General features: G+C 40.8%; 1 protein-coding gene across 1 annotated transcript in view; it reads right to left on the reverse strand.

The window, feature by feature from the left end:
• Dock4 (dedicator of cytokinesis 4) overlaps positions 1-13155 on the reverse strand; it is a 445877-nt gene that overhangs the window by 12369 nt on the left and 420353 nt on the right. The window contains 8 exon segments of the mRNA XM_047560480.1: positions 748-857; positions 990-1071; positions 1985-2105; positions 2438-2559; positions 2912-3031; positions 5940-6023; positions 6725-6901; positions 10347-10433. Coding sequence (XP_047416436.1) covers positions 748-857; positions 990-1071; positions 1985-2105; positions 2438-2559; positions 2912-3031; positions 5940-6023; positions 6725-6901; positions 10347-10433 — 903 coding nt within the window.

The raw sequence follows: 13155 nt of genomic DNA on the forward strand, positions 1-13155 counted from the left end.
ACAAAGATACAGGGAAGATCAGTGGAGAAGTTGGAGATGGGGGAGGAAATGAATGTATTTAACGAAATCATGCTATGTGCATATATAAATATACCACAGGGAATTTCCACCAAGTGTGTGTGGAAAGGATGAACAAAAGGATGAGCAAGGTGGGGGGTGGTCAGTGAAGTAAAAAGGGAGGTAGGAGAATAGTAGGGAGAGGGGGAGCACTGGGGAATGAAATGGAGTGGGTCAGATTGCATGCATATATGATTTTGTCAGGATGAACCTAGCTACTATGTGTAACTATAATGCTCTAATTTAAAAAAAAAGAAAGAAAAAAAGAAAAGGAAGAGTGCTGGGTAGCAGTATACTTCTTCTTGAGAGTTATTTGCTAACCTAAAAAGCTCCCCCAGATTTCTGCTGTATACACATGCAAACACACACACAGGCGATCCATTCACCCACTCCCCCTTGGAATGTTTAATATAGAAACAAAATGTAGGTTAAGGAGGAAAAAGGATTTCCCATTTTCTTTTCAGCTTTACTACTAAGGTAACAACCCATATATCACTACCAGAAAAATAAGGCTCAGACAGAAATTCCTAACAAAGGGCACAAAACAAAGGGGGACTCTTCACCCGCCTGGCCTGTGGTCTGACCACGCCCATTTGGTTGCTTTTGGCAGCTACGGTGTGCTTCTTCAGAGATATGTAAGCAATTCCAGACTTTCCCCTGTTTTCTGGTTTCTTCACCCACAAGGAATACCTGAGAAGGCTCCACAGGTGTTGGATAAATGGCACTGCAGGGTCTCTCTCTTGGGGATAGGCAAGAGTTTTCTCTGGAATGTTTGTGTTTGTCAGACAACAAAGGAGAAGCTGGGAAGAGAAGGAAAGAATCATGTGTGGTGGCCATGCTGGATCTGTTTAGAGGTAACAGCTAAGCTTTGGTGGCAGTTTGCCACAGGTTTCTTTGGACACCTTTGGTCTCCCCAACACTCTGGCACTGACCTCTGGCACTTGATGGAGCAGAACTTGTCACATTAGGTGAAGCAGAGTGAGTAGAACTCAGGCTTGAGGTAGATGGACTTGGCTGGAAATACATGGGGAGCCGTTATATACCATTTAGAGGCTTCAAATATTATGGACACATTTGAAACAAAGCCATCAACATTTTTTTTTTTTCAAATTCACAAAAATAAAAAATTAAACATCAAAAGACCGTTTAAAAATAAGAAGTCCTGTCTGAATTAATAAAGATTCTGAGATTTTTTCACTGCCACCAAAGGAATGCTTGTGCATTAATTTCTGCTACCGTCTGTGACTCCATACCTGTCAGTAGCATATACTGTGCCCACAGCGTCAGCAGAGTGACTCCCAGTCCAGGGCACATACCTGGGTGAAGGTCTCTAAAAGGTGCAGGAACTGCCTTCTCATTGTCTTCAAAAATGTGTTCAAAGCATGAATTTGGAACTACATGTTGTACTCCTTTTCCAAAGATGGTGGGGGGCACAATTCAGCTCAGTCCTACTGAACTATCCTAAATGCAATATTAGTGGTCTCTAAATAAAATGTTTTATTGCAAGACCTACATTGAGTCTAAAATACCTAAAAACTATATTTTTTCTCTTATAAAAATTTTATTATTGAAAATTTCTGATCCTGAAACCATGTCTTTCTTAAAGAGCCACTTGGAAGTGCTGAGGGGCAGCTCCACGACTTTAGGACTGGGGACGCAAACCAGTGGTAGGTCTCAAAGCTAACCCTGTGTGACTTGCTAGGGCTTTTCCATTGTTGCTCATGTCTTCTTAAAGCGATGGCAGTTTGAAGAGAAATGTCTTTGCAGGCTCCAAAGACCAATAAAGCAATAAGGGTGTTTAAAGGTTTGTACTTAAGTCAAATTCTTGCTTGAAGGTCTGTTCATGAGCACAGCAGAATGAACAGACACTCTCACGATTGAGACAGAAAAGGAATAAACACGACCAGACAAAAAGCTAATAAAGTACCTGCATGTTAAAGACTTCATCAGAGCTTTCTGATTGCCCTGTAATATTGCTTACTTCAGCAGAAGCTTGTGAGGACAGTGAGGAGGAAGAATACCGGTTGACAGCTGGGTAACTTAATGGGCTGTTTCAGGGAAAAAAAAAAATGGTTGTTAACTTGGTCTCCAAATTGCACTTTATCACATGCTGGCAAGGTATAAAATCAAAAGGGGGGAAAAATAGACAACCCATTTTGTTGTCTCCTGTTTGCCTCAATATAATCAAAAATGTTTGAGTTTATTTATTTCTCATGCTGTTGCTGTCTTACCAGTGGCAGATGTCTGCAGCTGCCTTGCGGGTTAATTATTTCATTAAGAAAAAGCGTATTTGACAAATTATGCCATGGAGAAAGGGAGAATCATTCCAGATCATCTTGTGGGGATGCCAAATTGTAAGGTAATTCAAAATATGACTTACCTGCGCCTAGGAATTACCCTGGTACCATCTGGGCTCATGGAAGCTGGTGCTGAGTTCCTACACACCCGAGGACTTCCATTAGGAAAATGAACAGGACTAGCCTGGATACAAGCAGAGAACTCCTAAAGATGTGGTAAAGGAAATATTTCATTATGGTAACGATATGGGCAAACTAACTTATGAGATATTTTAATATACTAGATACATCCTAAAGCTATAAAATCGTTATATAGGAACCTATTAAGGTAAGTTCCAGCATTACTAAGGCTTCCCTCACTTTCACTGTTGTTTACATGATAGGTAAGCATGGCAAAGAGCAGACAATGCAATTTAAATATTTAAAGGCTCCCTGGTAAGTGCTGCAGTTTGGCAGAAAAACCAAAGATGTCACTATTGGATACTTCATTGTCTCTCCCAAAAAAAAAAAAAAAAAAAAAAAAAAAAAAAAAAAAGCCTATGACAGTGGTCACGTACCTGTATCCCTAAACTTGACTTCATCACAAAGAACTGATCAACCAGTTTTTTGTGAAGGGGTCTCATATCTTGGGGTACAAACTTCTCATGCACGGCCAAACCAAATTCCAGAATCTGAGCCTTGATAATAGGATAAGGAAAAAAAACACACATCAATGACCATCTCTCACAGTAAATGCTATGGACCAAGCGCTATTTGCATGCATTATTGCTAATCGTCTGGATCCCATAAGACAGGAATGATTGTCACTTTACAAAGGAGAAAACAGGATCAGAAAAGTCTTACATGTAGTAAAAGACAAATGGGAATTTGAACTTTGGTCTGTCTGATTCCAAAGACTTGATTTTTTTCCCTAAGCTTCTTTCTGAGTATTTTAGATCTTTAATTACAAATCTCCTGACAGTTATGTGTCATTTTGGCCTTTTCCTGCCCTTCCCAGCATGGGGCAAGAGCTGTTCCCTAGTTAGGAGAGTCAAGCAGGTCTCTTACTGAAATCTCTTTGGATCGCAGTCTCTCCTGTTATCTTCCTTTCTTCTATTAGGTTCTTCTGTAACCACACTCAAATCCCTCCCACATTTTCAAACTCTATCAGGAGGGAAATGTCGAGCAGAAATTCTGCAACTGTTGATATGCTGCTGCTGTTTCTTTTTTTTTTTTTTTGTACCAGGTATTGAACCCAAGGGTGTTTAACCACTGAGTCACATCCCCAGCCTTTTCATTTTTATTTTGAGACAGGGTCTTTCTAGGTTACTTAGAGTCTCACTAAACTGCTGAGGCTGACTATAAACCTGTGATCCTTCTACCTCAGCCTCCCAAGCCACTGGGTTTACAGGCAGGAGCCACCACACCTGGGGCTTCTTATTTTTATTTTAAGATACTATTCTCGTTTGCTTATTACAATGCAACAAAGGAACAGGTCTTTCTTAAAGTTTTCCTGTTGTGAGGACCCAAAAGGAAATGGACATAAACATGTAACTCACCTTTGTTCAACTAGAAAAGGGAATAGTGTATAATTCCTTTGATTTGAGTACCAGATATCTTGAAAATTTAAAAATGCCCCCCAGGCTAAAGTCAACTCCTTAGTCTGGGAGGCAAACAAATGACACTATACAACAAGGTTTTGTATCTTTGCAGTTCCTGAAGATTCTAGGTTGGAAGTTCAAGGCCAAACAGGACTGACCCTAATGAGTAAGAGGATCTAGCATCTTCTCTAAGCAACAATGAATGACAATGCCTACTCTGGATGCCCACTCCAGCCAACACATTTGTAAAAGGGGAAAAATACCCTGAAATAAATATGAAGAACACCTTTGAAAGGAAGAGCTAGAGTGGAGTATATGTCTGAGGGATAAAGGTGGGGAGATTAGGAGGAGAACCTGGAGGTCACTGCCTGAGGGTGGAGCAGAAGCAGAACTTGTCAGAAAAAGAAATTAGGCTGCTGGCAAGTGGGCCAGCCTCTGCCCAAGCCCTGTGGAGCTTTACTGGGCTGTCAGAGGTATCCCATGTTGACCCAATTGGCCTTATACTTTCCCCATAATCTTAGAAGTGCACCATTGGGAAGGTAGGGATATGGGCCAGGTGGTTCTCTGCAGCTGAGGCAATCTCTAAAGGACTTGATAGCTGGATGTGTCTGTCCAGAGTCATGCACAGGGCAGTGCCTCTCCATGGCAACAGATAGCTTATCTGAGCTACCTGGGAAGAATGATGGTCCCACTCAATGGTCCCACAAACATGGTAGGACAAAATCATTTGTACCTCTTGTCTATACAAGAGATCTTGTTTCCTAGGCTACAGTCTTCCCCAAAGGTCCTGGTACATAATCAGGCATGACGTGGTTAAAATAAATGCTCCCTGATTATTTTTCCTGAGAAGCTTCTTGGCTCTGAGCTACCATTTTAACTCTGGGGAAACAAATTCAGTCAGGGTGAATACAGCTGAAGCAAAGCATTTACACATGAGATCACACTCAGGTAAAATACAGATTTTTAAAAAATCAACCCAGGTTAAAGCCATCCCATACTCCTAGGTATCAGATGATCTAACCTACTTAATTCTAATATCTACATCCCAACCATGGTCACACTGGGAACTTGATTTATTCTGTTTCCCTGCAGGTCAATGTCAAGCAATTCCTTTCTTTTTTCGAGAAGCTGTACAAGTGCTTTCATCCATGGCCAGTTTTGTGGACTTAGTCCACTAAGCATAAAATATGGACTAAAATCAGACACAACCTCATCACTTTCTAATCTAAAAGAACATGCTTTATTTATCAATTTGGTGTTATCAAGTGGAAGAGATGCTTTTTCCCATTTTATCATACATGCTTCACTTTTCATGGTAATAAAATGCCTTTATTTCCCATTTCAGTTAGGTTTCTAATCATGTCATTCCTATCTCTGAGGTATTTGAATCATTTTCAGGCCAAGAGCTATAATATGGCACAGCGGGCAACAGATTAGTTACTCCAGTTCTTTTAGTTGATGGTATACCAAATAAGTAAAAATAAACAATGTTTCTCTGAAGTAAAAAATGACGAATTATATCTTATCTTGACCATTCCATATATTCTATAGGCATAGCCTATAAAACACAATACTTCTTGTAAAGTGAATTCTATTGATTGCCCACTTTCTAATTTATAATGAGAAAATGTAATAATCTCATTCATTCATGCACTCATTCATTTACTTTGTGGTAGCCTGAACTTAGTTAAGCACAAAATTTTGAGTGAGAAGTCAGCATTAAGTCTACACAAAGTCTTCAGGGAGAGAACATTCAAAAAGTCTACATGAAGTGCTTGCTATTATGGGCTGCCATAGTTCATTCATTGTTAAATTTGATTTTGTATGAAAGTTGGAAGAAAAAGTAGAATATAGCTAGTTGGGATATAGTACAAGTGTGCCTGCTAACTCCTGATGGCCACATTAGTAGACCACTGATGCAGAGAACAGTGTAGGTGGGCCTCTGGTAAGTAAGCATGTAGCCAGGCAAGATGGAGATAAGGTGATTGGCATCTGCCTCACTTACCTGCTCCAGCATCAGCTCTCTTAACCGTGCAATTTTCTCCCCATCTTCAGGATGACTTAAAATATATTCTTTGACAAAGAATGCCTAGGAGGAGAAGGGACAGTCTACTTCAGGAGAGTTACCAAAGAAGTAAAAGAACACAGTTGTTGTTTTGAAAGACCTGGCATCTTAAGAGAAATGACATGATTATAAACCACTTGGGGACAGATGGGAGTGATTCCTAGTGTGGGTGGCTGGTCAGAAGGGAACATAAGGAAAGGATTGTTAGGAAGATCAGAGCTTGTACAATAAGTACCTTTGGTAAAATAAACAAAAAGCAAACCCATGTCAATAAGCTATATGGCATTCTATCCTAAAATAAATTGTTGCAAGATTCAGCATAACCAAGATGGTGGCCTCAGCTTTCATGTTACCATGTCCTTCTGTTTAAAACTAAAAGGGCAGAGAAAAGGCCCATGTAAAAGATTCTCTAAGATCAAACTTTTCTACACCCAGGAACCTCTTTGCTCACAGAAATTATTTTAGACAGACATTTATTAAGCAATTCTGACATCCTTACTACTTTTATTCATATAAACACACCCTCAAAACATCATATGTTGGGGAAGTGGAGTAAGTGAACATCACAAATGGCTGTAAGTTATGCTATTTCACAAAACACTATATTTGCATCAACTGTAGCTGTCTGTCTGTGTGGTGATAATGGGTACATGTTTTCAAAAAGATTCATGACACCCTAAGAAATCAAAACTGAAAACTTTCAAACAACAATCCTTAGTTCTCACCTCTTGGTACCTGGAAACCCCACCATTAACCGCAGCATCTATGACTCCATTCAGGCACATGGTCAAGGGGTTAATATTTTGCATCTGCCTTGTTTGACACTGGCTAATCAGAGTCTTCAGCTGCTGGTTCTTATTTTCCAACACTTCAATTGCATTTTCCAGTGGACTCATTTCAACCTGAGAAGCAAATGACCACAAATTTGTGTATATATATGTGTATATATATATAGACTTTTGAGACATTCAAGAAGGAAGAGGAAGGAAAAGGAAGAAGAAAGAAGAGGAAGAAGAGAAAGAGGAAGAAGGTAGAAGGAGGAGATGAAGAAAGTAGATTATCCATATTCTGAATTATCAATACTACTACCAGAAGTCATGCAGTACAATAGAAAAGGATGTGGCAGTCAAATTAACTGTTCATCAGTAAGGTCTGAAAAGGCAGTAATCACATTCACTAGTTGGAATGTAGTTTGGATAATTGGCAATGGTTCCTTCTAATTAGTACTGTAATAATCAATTCACTCCTTAAAATAAAATCCAACCATCTTATGGTTCTCTTTTCTTCTGAAGGATTAAATATTCAGGGACCCTGACTATTATTACTACCTTTATTACCTTTCTAGATGCTTATTTGATACAAAGCACCATGGGAGATAATAAAGATCATTCATAGATCCTCTGATGTCAAGGCACTTTCAGTTCAGCTGGTGTTTTAGTCAGCTGAAACACTGCTGTGCTCAAAAGACCCAAGAAGAACAACTTAAAGGAGCAAGTTTATTTTGGCTCCCAGTTTCAGTAGTTCAGTCTGTGGTCAGCAGACTCCACAGCTCTGGGCCCAAGATGAGGCAGAACATCATGGTGGAAGGGTGTGGCAGAGGGAGGCAGCTCAGGACATGACAGCCAGGAAGTAGAAAGAGGGTTCTGCTCAAGAGGGACAAAATACAAACCCAAATGCATATTTCCAGTGACCTACTTCTTCTAGTGACACCCTGCCTACCTACTACTACTGCCCAGTTAATCCCTATCGGTGGATGGATCCACAGATTAGGTTAAGGCTCTCATAACCAATCATTTCACCTCTGAACATTCTTGCATTGTCTCATACAGCTTTTGGGGGACACCTCATATCTAAGAGACTGAGAATAGCTGAGAATAGGGGACACAGGCCCATACAGACCTCGTGTGCATACATAACAGCACCATAAGGTGGCACAAGATGGCATACGGTTGGGAGTTAAAAACAAGATAATCATATACACTTCAGGATCCATTTGTTGAAGGAGAGCCAAGTAGAATCATAATGACTTGCTGGGTTGTGCAGTGACCCCAACTGGGGAAATGACAAAAGTGCTCTTCAAATGAAGAGTTCAAAGGCATGGGTGTTTTCACAAAATCTTACAAGCTATCCGGGTCTGTGATTTAGAAGATAAAGATCTACAATTTCATCTGAAACCTTTAGTGCCACATGTTTCAGAATTTACAGTTTTTCAGATTTTCTCTTTTTGACAGTGCAGGGTACCAAACCCAGGGCCTTACACATTAGGCAAGTGCTCTACCACTAAGTTATAGCCCCAGGTCCTTGATCTTTCAGATTTTAGAAAGATAATACAGGGTTTATAAGAGTGTAATGCATAATCTCCAGCAGGATCTGGGCAGTTTCCTTTACTCTACTGAATAAATATTTCTTCAGTGAAGCTTATAAGTATTCACTCAAAAGTAAGTCAATAAGTGTCCTTACATTAGAAGAGTTTAGGTGTATAAACAAATGACTTTTAAGTCAAACTAACATAAACATCTTTGGTTCTCAGATTTGGGCATTGTAGACAAGGAATTTCAATTCATTTTGGCCTATATTTATTGAGTACCTACTTCAACATATCCCTGTTCTTGAAGACCTTACATAATAGGAATTAAACCAGTAAGTCAGTAACTTTAATAGATGGTGGAACATTCTAGGCGGCAGGAACAAGAGAACAACACAAAGGTTCTTAAGAGTGGGCTGTACTCAGGGAACAAGTAGCCAAGTTTGATTTGTTCTGACAGAACATAAGATTACATATTCTAATAAAGTAGGCAGTTGATGTTTGAAAGGCTGTGTTTAGTAATACTCTTTTTATTATTACCAGCATACTGTGTGTGTGTGTGTGTGTGTGTGTGTGTGTGTGTGTGTGTGTGTGTTTCAAGGGCTAGAACCACTGGTGAGACCTCACTGAACTTAATGATCTGAGTTTGATGGATCTACGAGGGCTTTCTGAATCATTAATGCAGCATGGATGACTAAGAGCACTTCTGTGGGTTGATCCATGCCATTCAGTAGGAAGCATAATAATAAGACTTTCTGGCCGCTGTTTGGTAGTCTCCTATTTTCCATGGAGGGCACAGGGTCACACCAGCTTTTGGGGATCCTTGATTCAGACTACACAAGAATACAACTGCAATGATGCAATCTGCTAAATTGAGTTCAATTTGTTTAGGGAGCTGTATTAATTTTTTTTGGCACTGCAAAATGAAAATCCCATTAAATCCTTAGCTTAACTGAACATAATAAGCTGTGTTTCAATGTTGAGAGATTTAAGGTAGGACAAGTCATTCTGGAAAGAGAATTTGGGCAGGAGCTGCTATTATTTACTGGTAAAGTGGCCCTGTTACCTAAAAAAAGTATGGGTTAAATTATATTTTCACAGTGGCGTATTTTTTTTCAGATAGAGGACCAGATCCAGTCATAATGGATATGCTAAAAGTTTGGGAGGGATGCTGGGAGGGTCAGGGCTGTGGATGACTTCAAGTTGCTGTTAGCCTTAAAAGCAACTTTTTTAGGCTGGGTCTCACCCTGGGTGTGGCTGCCTCCAGCTGCTATCTCCCTGTTCCCCACTGCTGGGGAGTAGAACAGATGGTGTGTTTGACAATCAACTTGGTGCTGTGTTTACCAGGTTCTACAGTGGCATCCACTGATCTTGATCTGGTGCTCCATTCAGGATAGCTCAGTTACTAATATCCCACCATCCCTTCTACTGCAGATTGCAATACTATGGACTAATGTGTATCGTATATGTGCTGGGGTTTTACATTAGCTACATGTTGCCCATAAGGAAACCAAGGCTAGAAGAGATTAACACAACTAGATTTAGAATCAGAAAAATCTGCATTTGAGACTGTCCTGTTTTTGATATTTTGTTACGTAACCTCGGTCAAATGCTTCTAGCTTCTTGTTAAAAATTGTGAAAATTGGGAAAAGAATACTCTGATATAAGAATACATAGCTGTATCATAATGATCCAATAAGACAAGGTAGGCCACCTTCTTGACGTTGGCCTGCCACGCGCTACACACTAAAGGTCACTTGGCTATCTAGAGCAATTAGGAGAGTTGAATTCTGATTCTTCTCATTCAAGGGGCCCGAGTGAGAAGCTGTTTTCCCGGAATTTGGCTGGCTGGATGGACTAAGACAATATTTATGTTCACCGTCACAGCCTTGGTAAGAGCAGTCAGTATCATAAATATTCACTAACTTACTATGAGTGAATCCAGGGACTTGGAGTCAAAAACAGAAGCAATTAATATCCTGCATGATTCCAGGTGAGCAACTGAGATGAGAAAGTACTTGAGAATAAGCTCAGGTCCTTACCACTTCACGCTTCTCCACTTCAAACCAGCGGGAAATGCCAGGCAAACTCTGCACCAAGTATAATGATGTTCTCTCCACCCAGAGGCTCTACAAAACACAAAACAAATGAAGTCCCCCGTTGCCCTTCTTTCTCGGCACTGAGCTATGACTAATGTGATCAGGTTTTGCTTATTTGTCACCTTTTCTTTAATTTTCACTTGAGCACTCAAGAAACTATCATAGTAAGATACTGCTGGAGCTTAGGCTAATAAATTCATTGTGTGTGTCTGAAAGTTTTTTCTACGTAGAATCAATGAGCTCCTACTTCAGAAGGCAAGTTCCAAAATATAAAAATAGGCCATCATGTTATCTTCTTTGCTATTTCTCTAACATGTGAATTTAAACTCTCTTTGTCCCTCAAGGTTTAGCCATTTTTACCTGAAAGAGGGAATTGAAGGAGCTAGTCAGGGCAAGATTAGAATACTGGTATCTTCAAGAAAGAGAGAGAAAAAAAAAAAGAGTTTTAGGGATCATGCAGCTTGATCTTTCCATTTTAAAGGTGAAGACACTAAGCCTTAAGAGACAATGGACCTGCTGAGAAGCTGCGCTCTAATCATCTGCAGAGCTGTGCTGACCCCACCCCTAGAACCTGCAGCCTCCTCACTGCTGTATACACTGTGCCACATCTGAGCCCCAACTGGTGTAATCTAGACTGACCTGTGCTTTAGACCTGGGCTCCCTCTGACCAGGACGAGCACCCTCAGGACACAAGAAACCACAGCAAGCTCCTGTTTGTGACAGGTTTCTCTTTTGTCAACCTAGTTTCTATCTATGTCTCATTTTTCTTATTTAAACCAAGAGGATAAGAAACTTCATGAAATGCCTAACATTGTGCCATTTATTCATCAACAACAACAATGACGACGACAACAAAAAGGATTTCTTTATGCCTGTTAAGAAATACTGAAATGAACATGGCAGAGTCACTATGACAAGATCTCACAGCATTCTGGTGGTGACAGGGAGGTGAGCAGATAAATTCGATCTTGGAGGGAAGAGAAGGAACATTCAAGATGCAGAGGGGAATGCAGGTGTTCATGCCATGCTGAGGAGGGGGCTGGCAGCCCTCAGGGGAGGTGACACGAGCTGCATTTTGAAGAGTGAGTAGGAGTTTGCCAGGAGGAGAGCGGGGGAAGTTGTGCAGGCAGGAGGAAGCAGCCCGCACAGACGCTGGGTGTCTTGTGAAAGGGCACTGTGACAGAGGAGGAGAGAAGCTGGGTGTTGCTGGAACTGAGGGAGGTGGGGGTGAGTGGGCTGTGGTGGAGACAGGCTTGGGGGCACAATTTAGAGCCAATTCTGAGGGCTAAAAGGATAAAAATGAGGAGCCAGATTTACTATCCTCCCCCCAGAGGCGTTGTCATGAGGAAATGTGGTACAATGGAGAAAGCGCTGGAGGGGGAGTTAGAAGATGCAGGTTCCAGTGCTGTGCCCACAGGTAAATAGCGCGTGACCTGGAGCAAGTCAGCTGTTTGGTTCCAGATCATCTATCTCTGACTTGCCATCACTGGAAGCAACTGCGAGGAGAACTGCCTCATAAACTGATTAGATCTCTGGCTGATTTTGGAGGACAAGAAGAGAAACAGAAGTATCTAGAAAGGACTAGAAAATGATCATGGATCTTCTCAGTAATATCACTGTAGTGTTTTCCTGTGGTCTCCCTGCCTTGCTACTTAACCCACCAAACCTTCTTGCACAAAGAACTGCTCTTTATTCAGTTTTAGTGGAACTCTGCAAAACAATGACAGTTTTCCTTTCTTATTTCTTAAAGGTGAATAATTCCTGGAGTGACTGCTGGGAGGAATGGGGATCAAGACTTATGGAGGGCTGGCAGGTGAGTCAACATTAGGTAGATAGGTAAGTAGGTCTGTATGTATGTATGTACATAAGTGGTACTGGGGATTGATCCCAGTGCCTTGCACACACTAGGCAAGTGCTCTCCCTGTTTCATCTCCAGACCTTTTTATTTTATTTTGAGACAAGGTCTTACTGTGTTGCCCAGACTGACTCTGAACTTGTGAACTTCCTGCCTCAGCCTCTCAAGTTGCTGGGATTACAGGTATATGCCACTGTGCTTGGCTAACATTAGGTAATTCTGACTGAAAGTGTTAGGAGAATACTTCCTAGTTCAAACAGAGAAATATCTGTAATAAAAGATGCTAAGTCAATGAAACTCCAATAATAACTTCACTTTAAATTTTTTCTTCAAGTGTAAAAACTGACTAACTGGGGATTTATCTGGTCTCACTGTGTCTTTGTTTCCAAGGAAAGGGGAAATTATAATTTATCTGCCAAACAATCTGGACCCTTCTCCCCATGGGTTGCAGAACTCTTACCCTTTTCAGCTGGAAGGAAGCATGCTGAACTAGGAAGGCATATTGGAACTAATGAGAGCAGACAACGCAACACATGCGTTTACTTTGGGTTCTCTCAGAAACCCTAATTACACACCATTCTAATGAGGAAAAACAACACAAGATGGCACAGAATTTACCCACTGTACTAGCAGTCTACCCGCCTGTACTCTGTCTCAGCGTCCCCTGTTCATGAGGCATTCTTCACTCCTTTCAATCTTGTATCTGAGGATATCCTAAGGTTCCCTCAATGGGTTCAACATGAATAGATTAGAGGACTGAGTTTAATCATGAGTTCTCAAAGACAGGTCTAGGGACACTGGCATTAGAACTGTCATAAGAAAATTGATTTCAGGACCTCTTTCCAGAGTCCCCAAGGCAAAATTCCTGGGTTGGGAATTAACATTCTTCTTAGTAGG

Source organism: Sciurus carolinensis, chromosome 8 (genome assembly GCF_902686445.1).
Source record: "Sciurus carolinensis chromosome 8, mSciCar1.2, whole genome shotgun sequence".
NCBI lineage: Eukaryota > Metazoa > Chordata > Mammalia > Rodentia > Sciuridae > Sciurus > Sciurus carolinensis.